At 41.1% G+C, this 25034-nt stretch overlaps 1 protein-coding gene across 1 annotated transcript; it reads right to left on the minus strand.

Annotated features, from left to right (window-relative positions):
• Positions 1-4889: 4889 nt before the first annotated feature.
• DPH3 (diphthamide biosynthesis 3) lies at positions 4890-25032 on the minus strand. The gene is made up of 3 exons (XM_069088429.1): positions 24791-25032; positions 10868-10942; positions 4890-9575 (listed from the first exon to the last, which is right to left on the minus strand). Exons 1-3 carry the CDS (start codon positions 24896-24898, stop codon positions 9510-9512), a joined length of 249 nt encoding a protein of 82 aa, XP_068944530.1. The 5' UTR covers positions 24899-25032; the 3' UTR covers positions 4890-9509.
• Positions 25033-25034: the final 2 nt, after the last annotated feature.

The raw sequence follows: 25034 nt of genomic DNA on the forward strand, positions 1-25034 counted from the left end.
TCTTTTGTGGTTAATAATCATTAAGAAGAGGATACCAGGGGGTGGCCAGGTAGCACAGAGAGTAAGAGCACCGGCCCCAGTGTCAGGATGACCTGGAGTTCGAATCCCGGGCTCAGACACTTAGCACCCACCCAGAAACACCTGGCCGTGTAACCTTGAGCAAGTTACTTAACCCCGATTGCTTTAAAAAAAAAAAAAAAGAGGATACCAGTAGTTTATTTGGTAAAGAATGGAATGCTTCATGGTCCACTGTTTAACTCCTTGACATTACTTTAAAACAGCAATGGTCTTCAATTTCAAACATGATAGGTGCATACAGCACCTTTTAAAAAAACCAAACTTTTGATCTATCCTAGAGGGTCTTCTGGGTTGTTGTTGCTATCAGCTTTGACCTGGGGTCCTCAGTTTGTCAATGTCAGTCTTTTCTTTGCTGAGCTCCTTTTATCACTCAGAAGGCCTCAAGAAAGTCCACTGGTCAGTCTCCAAACTTTAGAAAAGTGAGTCAGACAAATTTCAATTGCCACATCTCTACAAATGTCAATCACAAGCCAAGGTACATATTTAAGTGGTCCTTTAAACATGTGCTTTATTTAGACCATGAAAATATGTGGTTTTCATACAGCTAGTTAGTTTTATGCAAAATTTTAGTATAAAGATGAAGAGTAAGTATTGAGTGAACATAACAGAAAGATGATGATGTTGACGAAGAGAGACAAGTTCTGGGGAGAGTGGGAAAAGATTAGGAGAAGAGGGACAGACAAGAAGAGAGGAAGGGAGAGACCTCTGGGGGCTGGGGACCCAGAGGTCATAAGCAAGTGGTACAACCACAAAAGATCCAAGGCCAATGCTTAGGGTCATATTGATTTCACAGCAAGGATGCTAAATCGTCATACCTGGATGTTCCTGGAAAGTTGTCGGGATCTTCTTATTCCTCTTCCAAGCCTTACACTCCAGACTGATTGATTTTTTGCTCTTTACTCAGTAACAGGACCCTCCTCTCACCGCCATAAACCTTGGTCCCCTCTGCTCTTGTTGTAGTACCAAGATGGCCCCATTTTTAAGGTGCCACTGAAAGTCACCTTCATGTCACGTGTTCATGACATCTAACTTCAACTGGACCCTTAGTGTTATGGAGAAATTCTTTTATTCAATTCTTTCTACCTCTATCATACTTTCTGCAGAAATTATTATAAACTTTTTCCTCTTTCCTTAAATACTCGTCTTGAACCCCCTACATCTCTTCCTGCTGAGCAGATGACCTCAGCATCTCCTTCACTAAGACTACTTTCTCAAATCTTTTTCTTTCTTCCTCTTTTCTAGAGGTTATTTCAAAGACATATCAAGTAAAAAAAAAATACAAGTATCTGTCCCCAATACCTCTATACCCTCCCCTATACCAGTGATCACTGTGGGAGCAGGCTCAAAACTTAGCACAATTCTTATAGAACAGGGGGTCCCACCAAGTTTACATCTGGATGCAGCATAACAGCCAGATGAATCCACCTCAGCCATTGCTGATGTGGGTTTTGGTCGCCCTTTACTCCTTGAAACAGATACTGTACTGGCTGCAAACGTGAATGTCCTTAAGACACAAGGATGACAGGACACCCTCCTGCCCTTTCAAAACTCACCTATAACAGAACAAATGCAGAGGCCTCAAAGGGGACAAGGTCCTCTGGGCTCTCAGCAAGCACAATGAGGGAAGGAGCCCAATAGTGAACAGACTGAGGCAAGATGTTTTCTTTCTCAAGGATCCACATCCATCCAATGAAATGTGTCTCCGTTCTCTTGACTGTACCTCTAACCGAGACCTGCCAGACGCCTGAACTACTTTACTCCTTTAAGTTGAAGGTGAGCTCCCCGAAGAAAAGCACACAGGTAAATCACAGCATTCCAGTTTGTCTGAAACCTCAGAGTATGTGAAGGGGAAGAACGTGAAATTAGGCCAGAGGTTGGTTTATAGGCTTGGGAGGGGCTTGACCGCTGGTTTGGATTTTATCCTGGAGGCAACAGGCAGCCATGGAAGATTTTCTGGTGGAGCGGTGGGTAGTACTATGGAAGTATGAGACTGTCCTGGAAAGTCCAAGTCTATATAACACTGGCTAATTCAGTGGACCTGCAAGATAAACAATTGTCACACGATACAGAAGACTGCTCAGTATGATGGAGAGGTTGTCTGCCGGGGGTGGGAGACACAGAAAGGCTGTGCACTAGGTGAGATGAAGATCTCTTACATGCAGTCCTTGTCTTCAGGGGACTTAATTTTGCTGGCAGGGATATGACACAGACACCGGTACACATAATACAAAGGGTGGTAAAGTGGGGATTCTAGCTCAGAAGGCTGGGGAGGGGGGAGTTGTGGTCCATACCCTACAATGGGTGTGTGGAAAGCCTGGTGTTCTTGGCCTGAGTAGTCTGAGCATTGATTGTAGCTTTCCCACATGGCGTGTGGTTTCTTTGTGGTAGAGTTATTTGCCCACACAAGCATGAATCTGATTTGTTTTCTATAAAGAAGGCTTGACAATCTAAATTTGGTAATTGTTAACACTCCAAACTAGTCATTAACCATCTGTCCACCCCCCTGGTAATTCCCCTGCAGTTGTTACTAGATTCAGTATTGTTTCTACTCCTAAATTTGTGGGGAGTGACGCTATGGGGTTCTCAACAGTCTGTCAACATTTATGGAGGGCCTGTTGTGTGAAGGGCACCATCCAGTCCTGCTTTAAGGGAGTGGAATGTCATAAAGGAAGCGAAGCCATGTTCTGACCCCAGAAAAGACTATACATAATGTACTTAGGGAACAAACACATGAAACGTATATTTCAATGAAAAGTGCTTACCAAGTTATTGAAGTTAGTCTGCTAGGCCCTACTACCCTGTAAGGGAGCTGAGGGAAACACATTCACTGAAATAGAATGACTGGTGAATCTCTAAGGCATAACTATGAAGGTGCCAAAGGGATTCCTCTGCTCTAGGTGTATGTCCTTACCTGATTTACTTAAGACTGGCACGTCCCTCATTGTAGTGTTTTCTTACTAGCCTACATTGGTGCGCTTGTGGGATGTCTTAAAGCCCTTCCAGTTTTGGAGCAGACCCCCCCCCCCCCACAGAGTACTAAATGTTGGGCATTCCTGGGCTGTGTCCTGTTTTTCATTTTTATATTTGTTTGCCTTATGTTCTCATCATTAACATCGTTAAGGGAAAGACAAGGGGTCCTGTGGTCACCAAGGGTGTTCCCCAGTGTCCCGGAGGATGCCCAGCCCCCAGCCCAAATGACATTCCAGGTGCTCCCGCTTTCCAATGACATCACACTCACTGAATCAAACCCTGAAACTTTGCAATCTCCAAAACCGGCTTTGTAATAATTCAGCAAGTTCAGTCCGATTTTCGCCACAGGAAAGAGCCAGCATGTAACAAAAATGCTGGCTACCTTGACCAGCAGTTCCAAACTCTGTGGTCTCAGGACAAGTGCTCTGCTTTCCTGGAATTGACTTTTGTGCCACTGTTCTGCTAAGAATTTCCCCAGTGTTCTCCATGTTCTCCAAATCTCCAACAACTGTGCTATGCCCTGGTATTCAACAAAATTTTGCAAGCAAAGTGGAGATTTAAAACATTTTGCATGGATTGGGAACATTTTAAACTGATTTTCTTTTTAAAGTCCCTTTTTATATACTTTTACCAAGAAATGATTTTCAAAATCATTTCCTAGTCAAATATGTAATTATGAGCAATTTACTTTGTGGGAAACAGTGATGAATTTTCAGTTACAAAAAAAACAAAAACAAAAAATCCTCTAATTACTCACACCTGCAGATGCTGTCAGTGTGAGCTATAAAACTGGCAGCCTGGAAATGCTGGAAAATTCAACTACCTGCTTAGAGACCACACCCCAAATGAGGCCCAGGTGGGAGTTTTTCTTCCTATATACCCCATCTTTATTCTGCCCCATCCTTATTCTTTGATGGTTCAGGTGTGGGAGTACATGCATACTAAGCTTCGGGGGCTCAAATTTCTCTTTAGTTTGGGACAGGCAATAATAATTGTCAATTCCGGTCTAACATCTCAGATGGGTTTGTGGGGAAAACAAAAAGCTCTGTAATCAAAGAAAAATCACTATTGACAATTGCCATACAATCACTAGAACAATGTGTTTGATGAAACAAACATTTCATCATAGATTCAGAGCTTGGAAGGGACCTGAGAGGCCATTTGGTTCCACCCCCTCATTTTTTTTTTTTAAAGCAATTGGGGTTAAGTAACTTGCTCAAGGTTATATGGCCAGTTATTTCTGGGTGTGGTGGTAAGTATCTGAGCCTGGATTCGATCCCAGGTCATCCCAACTCTGGGGCTGGTGCTCTTACTCACTGTGCATCCCCTCATTTTAAAGATAAGGAAATCTAAACCCAGAGATTAAGAGGCAAGGTCCTACTTCATATTGCAGTGCTGGGACTTGAATCAAGGCCCTTTCATTTGGTTTAAAACGCTCCTGAAAAAAAACAGTGAAATCAGTGCCCATTAATTGAAAAATGGTTGTGATAAAATACAAAGAAGGATTATACAGCAAGAAATAACTACAGAATCCAGAGAAATACTGGAAGATTACGAATGATGTGATAAGGTAAGTAGAAGCAGAATGATATGTTTAAAACAATGAAAGTAACTATAATGCCCACCCCTCGAAAATAGTTTTCTATCTTCCTCTCAGCAGCAGCAGATTTCCCCAGATATAAAGAAGGCTGTCTGCTTTATCAGACAAGGTTCCTATTTTGTGGATTTTTGCTTTACTTTTTCCTTTTTGTGAGAGATAGTTCAACAGAGGGGCAAGAAAAGATGTTCTGAAAGGGCATCTGTAAAGCTTGGTTTTAAAGTCAATGAAAACAATCAAGCTGTTTTGCATTTAGACACACATACTTTTATTGCACAACACTGTCTTGGTATAATATTGGAGTTGAGACAGCAATAACAACTGCTTTACAGGTTAAGTCATAGTAAGCAAAACACTGGCACCGTGTAACCATATATACTAGGGACCAGAGAGATCGATGGCCTAATGAAGGCTATTAGAGGGAGACAGTCATTGGTGGGTCTTACTATACACAACATTTTAAATTCGTTCTGATTATCTTGAGTGTTGATGAAAAGGCTCAACTCTAAAAAGAGAAATGATACATAAGACACATTAAGCACTCTCATTCCATTCAAAAGAACATTCTGACAATCAGTCAGATCCCATTTGAATAGCCAGGACTCAAATTCAAACAGAACTCAAGTCCAAACTCTCTACCACTATTTTACAAACTCAAGTTGGCTTGGGCCCTGCCCAGAGCCACACAACCAACATCAGAGAACCCTGAATGGTCCATCTCCAAAGTCAGCTTTTTGTCCACTATGCCACACCTTTGAGTGCTACATAAATGTCAGTTATTATTAATATCAAGACTACCAATCCAATCTAATTAAAAAAAAAAGACCAATAAATTTAGCTGGGAAAGCATTATTTCCTGACTTCTGGGCAAGGGTATAGAGGATGGGAATATAACAAAAACCCATGAGTTTATATGGTGATCAAAGAAATTAGACTAAGAAGTAAATCCCTCTACTGAAGTCTCACACCAATGATACCTCATGGGCACTGGAACTGGTATCCTCATGTTCATCTAGTACATTCAATTAAATATAATTATTTACTGAAATTACTTAAGGAATTTTTAAAAATTTAATTTCTCAAACCAAACCATTTTCAAAAAATAAGCTTAATTTTCCATGAAAGTAAACATGAATATTTGAGTTCAATTTGGTTCAGGGCAGCAAATGCATGTCATTTCACGCTAAGTTTGCAGACACAGAATCATGGATAGTTACAGCTGTATGGGAGGTGAGAACTCATCTAAACTAACCGGCTCCTTTTACAGATGAGGACTCCAAAGCTTCAATGGGTTATAAGAGTTACCCCAAATGTCACACAGCGAATTAGTCACAAAGCTAGAACTCAAATCCAGGTCTCTTAATTGGACAGTATAACATACCACCCTGCTTTCCCAAATCCCTCTTTAGAAATACCAATCCCCAAACCTGAGGCTCCCCACACATTAGGATACAAAAGGTCAGAAAGAGCAGAGTACTCTGAGCTTGTTTTGGAGATTCAAAATGTCTAAGTCTACTTACAGTAAGTTTTACAAAGATGCTATATTGACACAGGTACAGAAGAATAAAACACATCAGTGACAATATTAAGAAAATGTTGTGAGAAAAGTCCTTTGCAAACTATCCAGTGTTTGTTACACAATGTGAGTTATCGTTATTATAGTGCCTGTGAAATAAATCCCAAAGTTCATATCACTCAACTTTTACTGTACTGTTCTGGCTTAACTCTCAAATCGAGGTAAAACCCAACTGCCACTCAGAAATGACAACAATGGGCCTCTCCATAATCCAGACACTGGATGCCATTCACCCCTCTGCAGCCCCCCAGGCTCTTGGGCCTGTTCTTTAGCACAACTGCTGTAATTAGTTTCATATTGAGTTTGTGGTTTTTATGACCTTTCTTATAATATCTATAAAGATGTTTAAAAATTTTGCAACTACCAAGTGCCACCCTTCCTCTGGGGAATGTAGATGAACTGATATTGCCTGCTATAGAACATATATGCATAATTTATACATATACGTTGATAAATTCATAATTTAGGCCTCCCCCCCACCTCCTTTGTTCAGGTCTTTGTGTATTAGGAATCACTTTTCCCCTACAGAATATATAATAGTACAGATTTCCCCTGTTGTAAACCTGAGGTTTCCAGTACATCCCTCAGAAGGCCTTTGATCCTCACTGCCCACAGCTGTTCTTCTAGTAACTGCCAGGCAATTCAGGGGCAGGTCTTCCAGGGAAAGACACAAGCCCATACTGTCTACTATTCTGCATTTACCTTGTAACTGCTTCTCACTTTTTTGTTTTACCCTCTAAAACCAGTCAAAAAAGTCTAATTACGACTTGGTAGGAAATGTCCAACTCAGCCTAAATTACCCCAAAGCATCTAGAATCATCCCCTTTGTTTAGGGGGAGGCGATTCCAATCCCATGATCCTCATCCATCTTGACCAATAATACCCAAAGATCCCATAGGGAAGAAGCAGAGGCAACAGATAACATCCTCCTTCCCCACCTGCCTCCAAACAAGAGCCACCCTGGGAATCACGGCAAGGAGGAAGGATCCTTGCCTCATGCCAGAGATGTGACATTTTTCTGTACAAAACAAGGGAAAGCCAGAAAGCCATTTTGCGAGCTGCCACGCTCTCACCAATCTGGACACAGAACTTGCCTGCAGTGGCCTCACCCCATCCCTAGCACTAGTCAAAGCCCCAGTCAGCTTCGATGCCTCTCATCTGCATACTCCTCACTTCAGAATCTCTCCAGATCCCACAATGTGTGGCCATGGCAGGCCAGCACCAGGGAGGAGAGCTTGGGCTGGCAGCAGTTTGGTTAATGGTCAAGAGTAGCAAACACAATAAACAAGAAGGCTACTAGGAGGGAGTCAAAGACAAAAATGAACAAGAATTTCTTGTTTTTAGGTAACTGGAAACCAGTTATATGTCAGAAATACAACCCTGAACTTGGACTTTTTCCTGTGGTTCAGACCTTCAAACAAACTCAGCAGTCCTGCCCGATTCTATGGGCAGGGTCACTCATGGCACTCGAATTTATCACAAATTCAGTCACTGTTCATACTGTCCAAACTTCTCTTCTTGCAGGATTTCTGGGCTCAAGCAGCTTCTTTCTCTTCTTCCTTTATACTCGCTACAAATTTCACATTGAAGGTGCCTGTTGTTGATACAATAACAGCAGAGGTAGCCAACATTTACAAAAACATCAACAGTGATCAGACAATCCATTTCTCTCTGTAGCCCATTCTAGTCTGAGTCAGTGTGGACACTCCTTTCGTCCAAGCCATCACTGGTGTTCAAGGCCGGCTTTGCTTTTGTATGAGACTGTGTCCCATGCAACCAGGGGACTCCTCATTGCATCAAATGTCATTTCCGTATTTCTAGAACAGCTACATTCTTTTGCACTCCATGTGCACAGTGCTTCAGATACTCAACCTTTAGTTTATCATCCCTTGGTCTATCGAGTTCATGTATAGCTTTTAGGACTGACAGGCAGAAAAGGAACGTGTACACGTTTTAATTTAAATATGGGTATGCACAGCACATTTAACAGTAACAAAATATCTACTTTGGCAAGCCACTTTTTCTAATTGCATAAGTCAATACCAAAATAACTTTTTAGTCATCAATGCATGTTTGCTAACTTAGTATTCACAGGGAAGATGATTCATGCCTTTCATGAGCTGTGGATTTTCCAATTTCCCCACAAATGGCTCTAATTTCTCACTACTATCATCACAACAGCAAAGACTGTCCACATGTCTTTTTTTTCGTCCCTCCACAGCAAGCTTCCTCTGTTAGGGCTACTAGGATCTGACTTAGCTGTAAATCATATAAATGACACCGGCCTCAAATGTGTCCGTGCTAGTGCTGTCATCCAAAATGGGCCTCACTCACATTTTAAAGATGGATCTTCAGCAATGGGTATGGTTAATGGAGATGCTTCACCTTTTTTACATGCAGTGGACACAATGTTGTAATGGTACCAAAATACACAAAGCCACCTTCCTTGGTGCAATTATACCAGCTTTTACTTTTAGAAAATGATCAGACAGAGGGACACCATTGGCTCTGGTTTGGAATAATCAACTGGTTCACTTCCTGACTCAACAGGGTTTGCACCTTTCATCTTTTTCCCTTTGGTCACCACTTTATTCTTATCATCAAGCCCTAATGCTTGCCTTTTTATGCTCCTCTTAGTTTTGAGGAAGCATGACATGAGAATTCCAAGGTCTCTTGCAATTTCGCATTGAGTCTTGTTTCTCGTATCTAAGACACAGAAGACCTTTATCCTCTGAGGATAGAGGTCACTTATTTTCCTCTTCATATCCATTGCTTTCACTTAATGAAGTCTGGATATGACAGAAAACAAGGTGACAACGTACACACCCAGCACTATCACAATCCAGCTATTAACAAGGTTTCTGCTGTAGAAGCCAACTAAATGAGCATCAGTGACTACTACTGATTACAGAGGTAGATGGTACTTTGCAAAGAACAAATAACAAAGTTAACAGGTTTTATGATAAATGATTAAACTCTAAGATCATATGCTGATTTGAAATTCTTCTTTTAAATTCTGGAAAATGAAAAATTTTGACTGAATCTAAGACTCAAGTTCAATTATAAAAATCTAGGTTTGTCCTCTCTGTCAATTCAGTTCTTTATTTTCAAGATTAATGCGGCAATTGATGTAAAGAAGCTATGCTTTGCAATACACTGCAAGCAAGCAAAAACAAAAACCCCAAAGCCAGCCCCTCTTGTTATTCAGAAGTTTTCAGTTTCACATTTAATATCCACCTGGGCACATCCTTTGGTTATTTGGTATAAATTAGGTTTTCAAAGCTTTCTTCAGCATTTAACTAACTCTTTGCTGGTCGAAGGTACAGAGACTGTTTCCCCACACATAAATTGATCCTAAGAAAGAGAGACAATAGCATTAACCAATAAGTATTCAAACCACTTTTTGTTCAATAATATTAAAGTTACATTTTTCAATACTGTCAACTTAGGTTTTTAAAAATATTTTCTATTCATTAATCACATTATAGCACCCATTAAAATTTAAATCCATGTTCAAGAAGTCATCAGTTCCCAGACTTCATTTGCATATTTGATTTTAAAAGCTCTTTAATTTATTTTAAAGAAAGAAAACAAAGAAAAACTAAACATCTGCATCTTTTATTTCCAAACCACCACTCTTAGATATATGCATACGTCATGCAATAGAATGTAAGCTCCCTGAGCCCAGAGCCTGATGTTTTTGTCTTTATACCACCAATGTCTCGATTGGCACACAGGAGATGCTAATATTTGTTGAAATGAATTTAAAAGGTTCCTTTACTTACTTTTTGTACATATTTTTACAATAAAAGCTGTAAATTATGGACAGCCATTTAAAATATCTACAGAATTAAAATATGTGTGCAACTGCCTCCCAAATTCCTTGAATCTTAGTTAAAAAGGGCTTAAATTTAATTTTATTTATAGTAAAGCCCCATTAGTTCAATATTCCAGTACGTCAATCTAGCCTGTTGTTAGGCTAGCTATGGCGGAATCTAAACGTCACATTCTGATTCTGCAATTTGCAGCTATCCATTTTGCTTCACACCCCAGCCCCTAGCTTTTTTTCTCCAGCCTCTCTTCCTAATAATATTTTTAATGATAAAAAAGATAAATTACACACAAATTTTTTTTTCTGTCAGAAATTGAACACATTTTTTAAAGGCAGGAAAAGAAAATTAAAATAATCGATTTTTTGTTAAGTGGTAACAGCTCTGGCTGGTTCCTATTTTATTCTGACAGCTAAACAAATGACCTTTATCACCTATGCGCTTCCATTAATCATGTGTGTGTCACCACTGCCAATGAAAAAGTGGTTACGGCAGAGCTGGGCTTGGGCACCAAGCTGGGCAGGGAGCTGCCCAGAATTCTGCTTTCTCCTCCTGAGAGAACGGCCGGACTCCGAACCGTCCTGATTGCAGGCTGAGAGCCCAGGGAGCGGACCAGGCTCCCCAGAGGAGAAAGCCCAAGTTCTCCGCTCCGCTCCGCTCCACTCCCCCCGGGCTAAGTGCGACAAGCCTCGGAGCGCAGCAGATTTTACTACGAGCACCAGGACGGAGCCCAAGTTTGCAGCCCGGCCCTCCCGGGGGGCTTTCTCCCTCCCCACTCCCCCAGCCCCACCCAGCCCAGGAGCCAGATGCACTTACTCGGTCATAGATCACCTTGATTAAGAGGGAGCAGCTGGGACAGGTGGCCACCTCTTCCCCGTTCTCCAAATCCTCCTGTGACAAAACCAAATAATAGTAACTTCCCTACTCCCGCCTAGAGTAGAGCTCAGTACGGCGGAGCACAAGCGAGAGCAGCCTGGCGCCAAACCGCCCACCTCCGCACTGCGTCAAAGCTTCCCCAGCCTGCCCAAGCCTGCCCTGCCAGCGCCTCTGCGCATGCCTGTCTGCCGCCGAGCCGCCGCCGCCAGGGCGGTTGCCATGGCACCCGCCGGGCGGGAGAAGGCAGCATCAGCACCGCTCTGGCTCGGCATCCGGCATCTGCACCTCTGCCCCAGTGCCCCAGGCCTCTCCTCCTGCCTCAGTGTCCCCCGCACTCCTGAAGCCCCTCCGGGCCGGGCGTTTAACCCCCGCTGTGTCCGCCCTGGGATTCTGAACCTGCGGTCCCTGAACTTTTAAAAATTGTGAAGCAACAGAATTGGCTTCCTTTGAAGTCCTACGTATTTCACTTTATGCACTTAAAAGGCTTCACCAGACCCTGGCCACAGGGATCCAAGATCCACACCCATACTGCCAACCAATTACTATTACGTACTTACTATGTGTAGGCATTGTAATAAAGGCTGAGGGTACAAAGAAAGACAAAAAGACAAGCCCCCTGCCCGAGAGAAGCTGAGGTGCTAAAAGGTGAGAAGATGCAGGGCCCCTCCCCAAAAGCCTATATACAATGAAGGCAAGAGGGAAGACAGCAGTGACCTCCAAGTACAGGTGGGATCTGAGCTGAGCTCTGTTGAGTTCTAAGCCAAGGAAGACAGGGAGTGGAGATGAAGGGAAAGGGAATTCCAGGTATGGGAGGGCAGTGCAAAGGCAGGGAGACAGAAGATGGTATGTGGCGAGGAGCCAGACTGTGAAGGGTTCTAAATGTGTGAGGTCTTTATATTTGATTCCGGAGCATGTATTAGGTAGGGGTTGGGGAAGAAGCGACCTACCCATACATTAGGGAAATCACTTTGGCATCTGAGTGGAGGCCAGACTGGCTGGAAGGTGGAGAGACATGAGGGCGAGTCCAGACAAGAGGTAATGGGGGCGTTAACAAGGGCAGTGGCTGCGTATAGGAGAGATGGTGTGACTGCTAACAGACTGTGCAGTATATCTATGGGGAGGTGAATGCAAGTCAGGGTCTAGGATGACACTGAGCTTGTAAGGAAATTGTAGGTCTAGGCCTGGTCCCAAACAGAGGTATACACTTGTAAAGTGTGTGTGTGTGTGTGTGACATCCATGTTCCAGGAAGGGACCACTATAATATTACCTACAATGGGCACTAACTTCTATTCCAAGCCGCTGAGGAGACAGGCCCCTGCAGCAGTGATCCGGGGGGCCCACGTACTTCATGAGAGCTCCAAGTGTAAGTAGGTTTTTCCTGACATCCAGTCTAAGCTGGGCTCTGGCCAAACAAAGGAAGATTTCTCCTCATCATGACAGCTCTGCAAACACTTGAACCTGGTTATCGTGTCTCCCCTGAGCCTTCTTTGTACAACAAATCTTCATATGACACATTCAGGTCATTTCCCACTGTCCTGGCAACCCTCCTCTAAGCACACTCCAGTTTATCAGCCTTCTTAAACTGTGAAGTTCACAACTGAATGCAGGACCCCAGATGAGTTATGATGAAGGCAAAGGACAGGCAAGGATCACACCAATCCTGATTCCTGGAAACTGTCTCTCTTAATGAAACCCAGACCAAGACCATCATTTTAGAGGGTTTTTTTCAAGGTCATTGAATCCACTCCCCCCTGCCCATTCTGCAGGTGAGGAAACTGAAGCACAGAGCACTAGTGAGTGTCTAATGGGAGACTTTAATCTTCCCGACTCTACATCCAGTGCCCTCTCCACTACACCAGGCTGCTTTTCTGATTAAATTAGGATTTTGGGGGCTTGCCACATCACACTGCTGATTCATTTTGAGCTTGCAATACACTAAAATCCTCAGATCTTTTTAAAAACTGCTCTCTAATCATGACTCTTACATTGCACTGGTGTAAGACATACCATAATACATTTCACTGTACTGGGGAACAGCTTCCTGGGGGGAGGTTTTTATCCCTACTGGGTTTCATCTTCTTCAGTCCCAATGCTTTTGAATCTGAGCTGTGTGACAGGGCCAACAAACCTTTAACTGCAGCAATACTTCCCATAACATCTGGTCTCTGAAGTTTCTACAACCTTAGTATGGACAGAAGGTTATCATTTTGCTTTTTAGAGTTCTGTAACAAGTTCTGTCCTAAGAGGAGCGTAAATGAATCAATGGTTTGCTAGATGGTATAACTGCACACACATTTACACAGTTACATTAATAAATAGGGTCTTGTTAGGTTCACTGTATAGTGGAATTTTATTCTCCCTGCCATAAGGAACCTAAGTTAAGACATCACAATTAGCCCCTGGGAAGGAGAACCCATTAACACCTCTATGGGGCCTCTGACTTCTTATATGAGAGAACACCAGATGCCATTCTCCTGGTACTTTCCAGATAATTGGCAGCTATCATAGAATGTTGTGTCCCTTGCTTTTTGCTTCTACTCCTAAGTCCAGCTCTGATGGGGACCCCTTCAAACCACAAACTTTACAGATAAAGTGTCCATCCATCAGGGCCCAGATAGCTCATTTCATTGTTAGTCCACCTTGAGTAAAACAGTAAACATTCGCCTGCCACACTCTAACTCTCAAGTAGATACTATGCTTAAATATCCCAAAGTGTAGACCTAGAAGCAGGCACTCCCCCCAATCAAGCAAGTAGCATGCTTAGCACACATGAAAGATGGAACTTTTCTTATCTATACAAAAATGGACAGCTGAGAAATCATTTTTTTTGCAGCTGCCACAGCAGCCCCATGTGGGTACCTGTCATTTCATCATCTCATTTTAGACTTCTATATGGAGATCTGTAGGACTACAGATGCTGCTTCTATTGCCAGCTGTAAAGTGTACCCTTTGATAAAGATACACCTGTCCAAGGTGTAAGTCTTGTGCAGGCATCCTCTTTTTCATTTGGAGAGTGACATGATGGCAAATGAAGAAGTTTTAAAGGGCTGGAGAAACTGACTGCATCTCCTCTTTGTAAGAACTCCTGCTCTGGCTCCAGGAGCCCTCATTCCAATTTTGGCAGTGAGAGGTCCTAATTTAACTGGTGCTGTTAAGGGTGGCATGGGCAGGGGGGGTGCAGCAAAAGAGCAAGCCCTAGGGTGGAGCCAGGAATTGTTTTCTTTTCCTTGATTTTCAGTTGTTAATTTTAAACTTTTATCTTTAATTGAAACTTGGTTTTGAATGTTATCTTCAAAGGTGGGGATGAATCCCTGGGGGATGTAACATATAACACAAGTAAGTAAACTTGGTGGTTCTTTTGAAACACTGAAAAGAAAGAGCAACCATTAGTTAACTTGATCCAAAAAAAAAGAAAGGAAAACCAAACTGCCAACATAAAAAATGAAAAAAGAAAATTCATAACTAATAAAGAAGAAAATTAGAAACTATTTTGCTCAACTATGTGACAATAATGGTTATCATTTATAGCATCTTACAAATATTATCTCGTTTTATCTTTACAATGATCCTGGGAGGTTGGGCCTATATTTATACCCATTTTACAGAAGGGGAAAATGAGGAAAAGTGAGGATGACACAGCCAGTAAGTACCTGAGGCAGAATCTGAACTCAGGTCTTCCTGACTCCAGGTCCAGAGCTTTATTCACTGCACCCCTTAGCTGCCAACAAAACTGATAAATAAATGATATTTGCAAAAATATAAAATACCCAGATTCACAGAACTTCAAATAGAGAAGTTAAATAAGATACGCCATTCCATTCTGGCAGGTCTTTAATTCATTAAATTCATCTCTATCATCCAATTAAAATACTGGTAGCTGCTATCTATAGCCCTCCAGGACACCCTTCTTTTCCTCAATGAATTCAGTGCCTGGCTCACAAGTCTTTCTCTCCTACTCAACTTCTGTTTTCGTACTAAAGGACTTCAACATACACATTGATATTCCTTCCTAAAACATTCAAATCTCATGTTCTCAACTTCCTCGTTTCACATGACCTACAGTCCTCCATCTTACCTCAGCCCCATAAAAGGCAGGTCATAAGACTGGATTCTGCCATCACCTATAAATGCACTACTTTCATATCTACACTCTCTGAAATTCCTTTATCTGATGGATCACAATCTGTTGTCATTCCACCCCTCCCACTGCCTGGCACCTGCCAAAGTTTGTTCTTTCAATCTCTTGATCCCTGCTTAGTTCTTTCTCAGGCCATTACTCCTAAACGAGGGGGCAGTTAGGTGACACAGTGGTTAGAGCACTGGACTTGAAATCAGGAAGATTCATCTTCATGTGTTCAAATCCATCCTCAGACACTTAGCAGCTGTGTGACCCTGAGGAAGTCACTTAACCCTGTTGACCTCAATTTCCTCATCTGTAAAATAAACTACAGAAGGAAATGGCAAATCATTCTAGTATCTTTGCCAAGAAAACCCCAAATGGGGTCACAAAGCGTCAGACATGACTGAAAGACTGAAACTGCTACATTACCTATACTCCTCCTCCTTTCTGTACCATGACCACCTGTTGAGCTATTTCAACTCTTCACTGTTCTATTCTCTTGAGGCCCTTTGTCCTCTTCCCAAACTGCTGATCTTGCCCTGTCTAATCTCAGCCTTGGATCATTCCCACAATCCCCTGCTTTCATTCCTCTCCACATGATACTAATGGGAGCTGAAGAAAATCACGGCTGACTGGTCCCTGGCAAATTTATGTTACACAATCTCAACTGGACTGCTGCTAGGCAATCCTTTTACACCTTCCTAATCAATTCCCTCTCCCACCCTCCAAAGCTGCTTTTCCAAACCTCTTCATACCTCCTCAAGCCTCCCCTGGCTCCCAATGCACCCTGTCAGCTAAGAATTTTTGCCCAGTATTTTGCTGAAAAAATTGAGGTTATTTGATAAGAGCTCTTTCTTCCCTCCTCCTTATTTTCATTACCCATATGCCTTCTGACACAATCTCCTTCTTCACCCCTATCTCACACAATGAGGTGGCCCTTCTTGCCAAGGCCAACCCTTCTACATGCACAAATGGTCCCATTCTGTCCTATCTTCTCCACCAGCTCGCCCCCTTCCTCCCTTTCTCTATCATCCCCACTTTCACTTATTTTCAACCTCTCCCTGTCCACTGGCTACTTCCCTATGGCCTACAAACATGCCTATGTCTAATTTCATCCTCAAAAAACCCTCCCTTGAGCCATCCATCTCTGCTAGCTATTGTCCCACATTTCTCCACCAGGCTGTGGCTAAACTCCCTGAGAATGTTATCTGGAGAGGAAATACAAAAATCCGTTAAAAAAACAACTCCTTAAAAAGTAAAATTGGTCGAAGGGAAAAGGATGTACAAAAATTAACTGAAGAAAATTATTCCTTAAAAATAAGAATGGGGGAGAGTGGCTAGTTGGCACAGTGAATAGAGCACTGGCCCTGAAGTCAGGAGGACCTCAGTTCAAATCCAGCCTCAGACACTTGACACATTTACTAGCTGTGTGACTTTGGGCAAGTCACTTAACCCCAACTGCCCTCCAAAAAGCAAAAAAAAAAAAAAAAAAGAATTATTAAGACTACCTGAAAGCCACAATCAAAAAGATAGCCTGGACATTGTATTTAAAGAAATTATCAAGGAAAACTGCCCTGATATCCTAGAACCAGAGAACAGAAAAAAAAGAAACTGAAAGAATCTACCAATCATCTCCTGAAAGAGATCCCAAAATGAAAACTCCTAGGTAAAGGAGAAAATATTGCAAGTAGTCAGAAAGAAACAATTCAAATATCATGTAGCCATACTCAGGATTACACAAGATTTAGCAGGTTCTACATCAAAGGATTGGAGGGCTTGGAAAATGATATTCTGGAAAGTAAAGGAGCTATTACAACCAAGAATCACATACCTAGCAAAACTGAGTATAATTCTTCAGGGTGGTATATGGATATCCAATGAAATAGAGGACTTTCAAGCATTCTTGATGAAAAGATCAGAGCTGAATAGAAAATTTCACTTTAAAGAAGCATAAAAAGGTAAACAGGAAAGAGAAACCATAGGGATACAATAAGGTTAAACTATTTACATCCCTATGTGGGAAGATGATACTTGTAACTCCCAAGGACTGTATCACTCTTAGGGCAGTCACAGAGTTCATAGACAGAGGGGGAGAATATAAATCGAGTTTGATGGGGTGATATTCAAAAAACAAAATTAAAGGGAGGAGAAAGAGTATTTCATTGGAGGGAGGAAAGATGGAGGTAGAATAGAGGAAATTATATCACATAAAGAGGCACTAAAGACCTATTATAGTGGAAGGAAGGATGGGGGGGGGGGCGAGGAGGAGAGTTAAGAATCACTTAAACCTTACTCTCATCAGAGTTGGCCCAAAGAGGAAATAACACACATTTAGTTGGGTATCTTACCCTATAGGGAAGTAGGAAAAGAGGAGGATGGGATTGATAGAAGGGAGGGCAGATTGGGGAGGTACTGGTCAGAAGCAAAAGACTGGTGAGGGCAGAAAGAGTAAAAGGAAAGAGAGGGAGAGAGGGAGGAAAAGATGGAAGAAGGAAGAGGAGGAAAAGGAAGAGGAGGAGGAGGAGGAGGAGGAGGAGAAGAAGAAGAAGAAGAAGGAGGAGGAGGAGGAGGAGGAGGAAGAGGAGGAGGAGGAGGAGAAAGAGGAAAAGAAGATTAGAATGGAGGTAAATACATAGTAAACATAACTGTGAATGGTATAAACTCACTCATAAAACAGAGGCAGATAGCAGAATGGATTAAAAATCAGAATCCTATAATATGTTGTTTACAAGAAACACACTTAAAGCAGAGACACACATAAAGTAAAGGTAAGCGTCTGGAGCAGAATCTATTATGCTTCAGCTGAAGTAAAAAAAAAAGTCAGGGATAGCAATCTGGATCTCAGACAAAGCAAAAGTGAAAACAGTTCTAACTAAAAGAGATAAGGCAAGAAACTACAACTTAAAAAAAGGTACCATAGATAATGAAGTAATATCTATATGAAATACATAAACACAATAAGAATCCAAAACTTTAAAGCAGTTAAATGAGTTACAGAAGGAAATAGACAGAAAAACTATACAAGTGGTGAACCTCAACTTTTCCCTCTGAAAACTAGATAAATCTAACCACAAAATAAAGAAAGAAGTTAAAGAAGTAAATAGAATTTTAGAAAAGTTGGATATAGAAAGACCTCTGGAGAAAACTGAACGGGAACAGAAAGGAATATACCCTTTTCTCAGTGATGCATGGCACTTAACACAAAAACTAACTGTGTTTGGACATAAAAACCTCATAATCAAATGCAGAAAGGCAGAAATATTAAATGGATCCTTTCAGATCATAATGCGATACAAATTACATTCAATAAAGGGTCATGGAAAGATAGAGTAAATTAATTGGAAACTAAATAATCTAATCTTAAAGAATAAGTGGGTCAAAGAACAAATCATAAAAATAATAAGTAATTTTATTAAAGAGAATGACAACAATGAGACAACATACTAAAATTTATGGGATCCAGTCAAAGCAGTACCTTAGGGAAAAATGTATATATCTAAACTCTCACATCAATAAAATAAAGAGCAAATAAATGAATTGGGCATACAACTAAAAAAAAACTAGAAAATGAACAAATTAAAAATTCCCAATCAAATACCTAATTGGAAATCCTGAAAATCAAAGGACAGATTAATATAAAATTGAAAGCAAGAAAACCACTGAACTAATAAAACTAGGAGCTGGCTTTATGAAAAAAAAAAAAAATAAAATAGATTAAAATTTGGTTAATTTGATTTAAAAAAAGAAGGAAAAAATTACCAATATCAAAAATGAAAAAAGGGGGCGGCCAGGTAGCACAGCGAGTAAGAGCCCCGGCTCCAGTGTCAGGATGACCTGGGGATCAAATCTGGGCTCAGATACTTAGCACCACACCCAGAAATAACTGGTTGTGTAACCTTGAGCAAGTTACTTAACCCCGATTGCTTTAAAAAAAAAAATGAAAAAAGTAAATTCACCACCAATGAAGATAAAATAAAAGCAATTATCAAGAGCTATTTTGCCCAATTATATGCTAATAAACCTGACAATCTAAATGAAATGGTTGAGTATTTAAACAACTATAAATTTCCCAGATTAGCAAAAGAGGGAAACAGAATTCTTAAATAATCCCATCTCAGAGAAAGAAATTGAAGCCATCAATGAACCCCCTAAGGAAAAAAAAAATCAGGGCCAGATGGATTCACAAGTGAATTCTACCAAACATTTAAAGAACAATTAATTCCAATACTATACAAACAATTTTGGAAAAAAATGTTGGGAGTCCTACTAAATTCCATTTATCACACAAATAAAGTGCTAATACTAAACCAGGAAGAGGCAAAACAGAGAAAGAAAAGTATAGATCACGGGCAGCTAGGTGGCACAGTAAATAGAGCACTGGCCCTGGAGTCAGGAGGACCTGAGTTCAAATCTGGCCTCCGACACAACAGAAAAAAAACTAGCTGTGTGACCTTGAGCAAGTCACTTAACCCAAACTGCCCTACGTTTCCCCCTCCAAAAAAAAGAAAAGTATAGATCAATTTTCCTTATGAATATTGATGCAAAAATTTAAAATAAAATACCAGCAAGGGGTTTACAGCAATAAATCACAAGGATCTTACACTGTGACCAGGTGGGATTTACACCAGGAACGGTTCAACATAAGGAAAACTATTGGCATAACTGACCACATCACTAACAAAATCAACAGAAATCATATGATTATTTCAATAGACACAGAAAAAACTTTTGACAAAATACAGTACCCATTCCTATTAAAAACACTAGAGAGCACAGGAATAAATGGAATTTTCCTTTAAATGATAGATAATATCTATCTAAAATCATCAGCAAGCATTATCTGTAATGGGGATAAACTAGAAGTCTTCCCAGTAAGATCAGAGGTGAAGCAAAGATGCCAATTACCACCACTATTATTCAATATTGTACTAGAAATGTTAATTAAACAATAGAAGAAAAAGAAATTGAAGGAATTAGACTAGGCAATAAGAAAACAAAACTATCACTCTGCAGATGATATGATGACATAAAGAATCCTAGAGAATCAACTAAAACTAGTTGAAATAATTAACAACTTCAGCAAAGTTTCAGGCTATAAAATAAATGCACACAAATCACCAGCATTTCTACATATTGCCAACAAAGTCCAGCAGCAAGAGATACAGAAATTTCATTTAAAATAACCGTAGATAATATAAAATACTAGGAAGTCTACTTGCTAAGACAAACCCAGGAACTATATGAATATAATTACAAAACACTTTTCACACAAATAAAGTCAGATCTAGACAACTGGAAAAATATCAGTTGCTCGTGGGTAGACAGAGACAATATAATAAAAATGACAATTCTATCTAAATTAATTTACTTAGTCTGTGTCATACCAATCAAACTAGCAAAATTTATTTTATAGAACTATTAAAAAATAACAAAATTCATCTGGAAGAACAAAAGGGAAAACCAAGTGAATTAATGGAAAAAAAAAAAGTGAAGGAAAATGACCTAACTGTCCAGAGCTCAAACTATATTATAAAGTAGTAATCATCAAAACTATAGAGTACTGGCCAAGAAATAGGAATGACTCAGTGAAATATATTAGGTACACGAGACATAGTAAAGGACCATAGCAGCCTAGTGTTTGAAAAATCCAAAGACCCCAGTTTTGGGGGCAAGAAAAACTGCTTCAGAAAACTGGAAAAACAGTATGCAGAAACTAGGTAAAGATCACTCTCTTACACCATATACCAAGATAAGGTCAAAATAGGTACATGATTTAGACATAAAGGGTGATACCATAAGCAAATTAGGAGAGTAAAGAACAGTTTACCTGTCAATTCTGTGGGAAAGGGAAGAATTTATGACCAAATGAGAGATGGAGAACATTACAAGTTATAAAATGGAAAATTTTGATTATGTTCAATTGAAAAGTTTTGCACAAACAAAACCACAGCAACCAAGATTAAAAGGAAAGCAGAAAGCTGGGAAACAATTTTTACAAGTGTCTCTAACAAAGGCCTAATTTCTCAACTACATAGAGAATTGAGACAAACAATAAGAAGAGGCATGTTCATTTTCAGATGAAGAAATCAAAGCTATCTAGAGACAGATGAAAAAAATGTTCTAAATCACTATTGATTAGGGAAATGTAAATTAAATCAACTCTGAGGTACTACCTCACACCTCTCAGATTGGCTAATATAACGGTAAAGGAAAACGATAAACACTAGAAGGGATGTGGGGAAAATGGGACTCTAATGCACTGTTGTGAACTGATCTGACCATTCTGGAGAACTATTTGGAACTATGGGCCCTTTGATAAAGGAACACTACTAGGTCTGAATATCAAGGAGCTACCAAAAAGGGGGGAGGGAGGGAGGAAGGACCCATTTGTAAAATGGGTGTGTGTGTGTGGGGGGGTGAGTCTGCATGTTCGCAATTTATAGCAATTTATTTATTTATAGCAGTTCTTTTTGTGTGGCTAAAAATTAAAAACTGAGGGGATGCCCATCAGCTGGGGAATGACTAAACAAGTTGTGGTACATGATTGTAATATATACTATTGTGCTATAAGGGATGCTCTCAGAAAAACCTAGAAAGACTTACATAAACTGATATAAAGTAAAATGAGCAAAACCAGAACACTGTACATAGTAACAGCAATACTTAGGATAATAAATTGTAAGTGCCTTAGATTTTCTCACTAGTACAATGAGCCAAGACAATTTCAAAGGACTCATGATGAAAAATGCTATCCACATCCAGAGAAAGAACTGATGCAGTCTGAATGCATATCGTAGCACACTATTTTTCACAGGTCTTTTCCTCCTGATCTGTGTCTTCCACAAGATGGCTAATATGGAAATGTTTCACATGACTGCACATGTATAACTTATCAAATTGCTTGCTGTCTCAGGGCAGGTGAGGGAGAAAATTTGGAACTCAAAAAATTTTTTAAATGAATGTTAAAAACTTGTTTTTACACGTAATTGGGAAAAATATTATTAAAAAAAAAAAGGGGGGTGGCTAGGTGGGGCAATCAATAGAGCACCTGACCTAGTCAGGAGGACCTGAGTTCAAATACACCTCAGACACTTAACACTTACTAGACGAGTGACCTTGCTAAGTCACTTAACCCCAAATGCCTTGCCCTCCCCCTCCAAAAAAAAGAGGTCATCCAAAACAGGTACCTCCACTTCCTTTCCTATCATTCTTAGAACAAAAAGTTAATAACATCTTTTATTTTTACATTATAGTTTTCTCTAGTATCCCCCCTCCCCTCCTTCAAAGATCAATCCTATAAAACAAATAGTATTTTTAAAAGAGAGAGAGAATAAGTCACTTCAATATTAGGAAACTACAAACATAACAGATCGTAATAAAAGTAAAAATCACATATCAATTGAATCAGAAAAATCTTGTGACAAAACAATACTTATTTGTTAACAAAATATAAAATATGTATGTGTGTGTATAGGTATAAATCTATTTAAAAAAAAATTTTTTTTAGAAAAGAGTAAATGGACCTTTCTTCAACATGGTAAATACTATCTATCTAAAACCAAGAGTCAACATTATATATAATGTAGAAATGCTAGAGGTTATGTCCAGGAAGAGTGGAATTCAAGTACATTGGCAGCTAGGTGGCACCATGAATAGAGGGCTGCTTGGAGGAAAACTGAATCTGGAATTAGATATTCAGGGGCTGTTTGACCAAGAGCCAAGTTACTTTCCCTTCCTCTGGTTTAGTCACCTAACTTGTAAAACAAAGTATTTGGAGTAGATGACCTCTAAGACCCTTCCAAACATTCAATCTATGAGGCAATTAGCACCCCAGAGAAAAAACAAAATGATCACTTTTTGCACATGATTTCATTGTTGAGATTCAACAAAAAATTTAAGATATTTTCAACAAAGTAACAGGATGTCTAAAACAGGCCCAGACTTTCTACACAATATCAATGTGCAGTAAGAAAGAGAAATTCCATTGAAAATAACTTCAGAATGTACAAAATATTTGGGCATTCACCAACAAGACACATAGGAATAGGAATTACAGCAATATAACTTACAAAACTCTATTGAAACAGACAGAAATCATAGATGTTAATGGCTCGTGGTTGTGCATGGCCACTATAATAAAAACAATACTGCCTAAATTAATTTGCAAATTCAACTTTACACGGGAGGAAACTGAGGCTGGGAGGTTAAGCAACTCATTGAGTGTCACACCGTCAGCAAGTGACTGAGGGAAGATTTGAACTCAGTCCAGAACTTTATCTACTCCACTCTAGCTACCATGTGGTGTCCTTATGTTCTTCCTTCCCTCTATACCCTTTTACCCCAGTGCCTAATACAGAGTAAGCACTTCATAAATGCTTGTTCCTGCTGGTTATGAAAGACTTTCTTACTGGGATGCAAAAACTAGCGGAAAGGCTAGATTCAAAGCAATCTGGCAGGAATCGGAAGAACGGATGTTGCCTGACAGAGCCAACAATGTATACAAGACCACAATATATTAAGGAAAACACCTTTCAAAGATTCCAGTCAGAGCTCTCTGGTTAATGTGATTCCACCAGACTAAGAACAAAGAATGCTGCTACCTCCTGGCAGAGCTGACGGGGCTATAGGAACAAAACGAGATCTCCCTGCACAGACCAAAACATAAACTTTTTTTTGTATACTTATTTGTTACAGGGGGGTGGGTTTTTTTTTGGAGGGGGTAGTATTAAAAAGCGTTTATCAAGAACTTACTAGTTGCCAGGCATTGTGCTAAGCACAACAGATATAAATACACGTGTGTAGCTCGGCAAAACGTTTCCATAGTAGTTATATGGTGAGAGACTAACCGTATTTCCCTCCATCCTATCCCACCCCCTACTCACTCTAACCTGTTCCTTTCCAAAAGTGAATAGATAGAAACACAAAAGTGGAATAAAGAAGAGAGGCCACCTCGGGCAAAGATAATGCGGGAAGAGTGCTAAGCTGTGACACGTCCCAGGGGTGCCCACGGACCCGCCCCTTCCCGAATGGTAGAGTGGGTTTGACTGGTGTTCCCAGAGGCAGAAAGCGGGAGGATGTCAGGAATGGTGGATCCGGGGAGTCAGGGAAGGGAGGGAGAACACTTCAAGGAGGGCAAGGAGGTGGGAGGCTGCAGGTCAGACGCAGACGTGAGGAAGCTACATCGCCTGGATTAGAGAGAAAGTGCGGGGATCACAGGAAGCAGGGGCTCTAGAGGAAGGCAGTGATAGAAGGACCCCCCCCCAAGAACAGCACTGCCCTCGGAGAGGAGGGGCCGGCGTCGGGGCTGCCTGCTAAGTCTAACGCACACAGTACAAGACGAAGGAGATCTGAATAAGGGCCACTTCCCTGCTTTTTGTGGGTGACAAGTTCGGCTCCGCCGATTTCTGTCATAATAAAGGAACATCCGAGAAGCCACAAACACGTAACTTCAGGGAGTGCTGCTAACTGCGGAGGGGGGGATGGGAGGGGAGCCCTCCTCCTCCTCCGCGGGCACCTCCGGCAGCACCCGCAGACGCCGCGAGCAGAAAGGCTCTCGGGGCGTCCTGAGCCCGAGAGCCTGAACTTCTGGGGACCCCCTCCCTTCGTTAGGTCTCGGAGATGGAGACACCTCAGACTCACAGCTCAGTCTGACCGACCCCCTGATTTAACAGACGAGTGACTGAAGGGCACACAGACGGGAATGTGCTGCATTTGCACCCAGGCCCCGGGGCGCGGGTGTTACCTTGGTGATGACGAAGTTATCCCCGCATGGACAGGGGTAGAAATACGTCTCCGTTTCCTCCTCGTACTCGAAGTCTTCGATCTCCACCTCGTCGTGAAACACCGACATCGTCAGCGAAGTAACTGGCCGGCTCAGCCCACCGGCCAGCCCAGCCTCCAGCAGCCCACGCCAGCGACCTTGATTTCCGGCCGCTCCAGCCCGGCACGAAGCCTGGAGCGCACGCGCAGACGCGCTTCCGACCGAC

Source organism: Petaurus breviceps, unplaced genomic scaffold, assembly GCF_028583685.1.
Source record: "Petaurus breviceps papuanus isolate PSGF00001 unplaced genomic scaffold, PetGlider_PUasm1.0 185, whole genome shotgun sequence".
In the NCBI taxonomy this organism is placed as follows: Eukaryota; Metazoa; Chordata; class Mammalia; order Diprotodontia; family Petauridae; genus Petaurus; species Petaurus breviceps.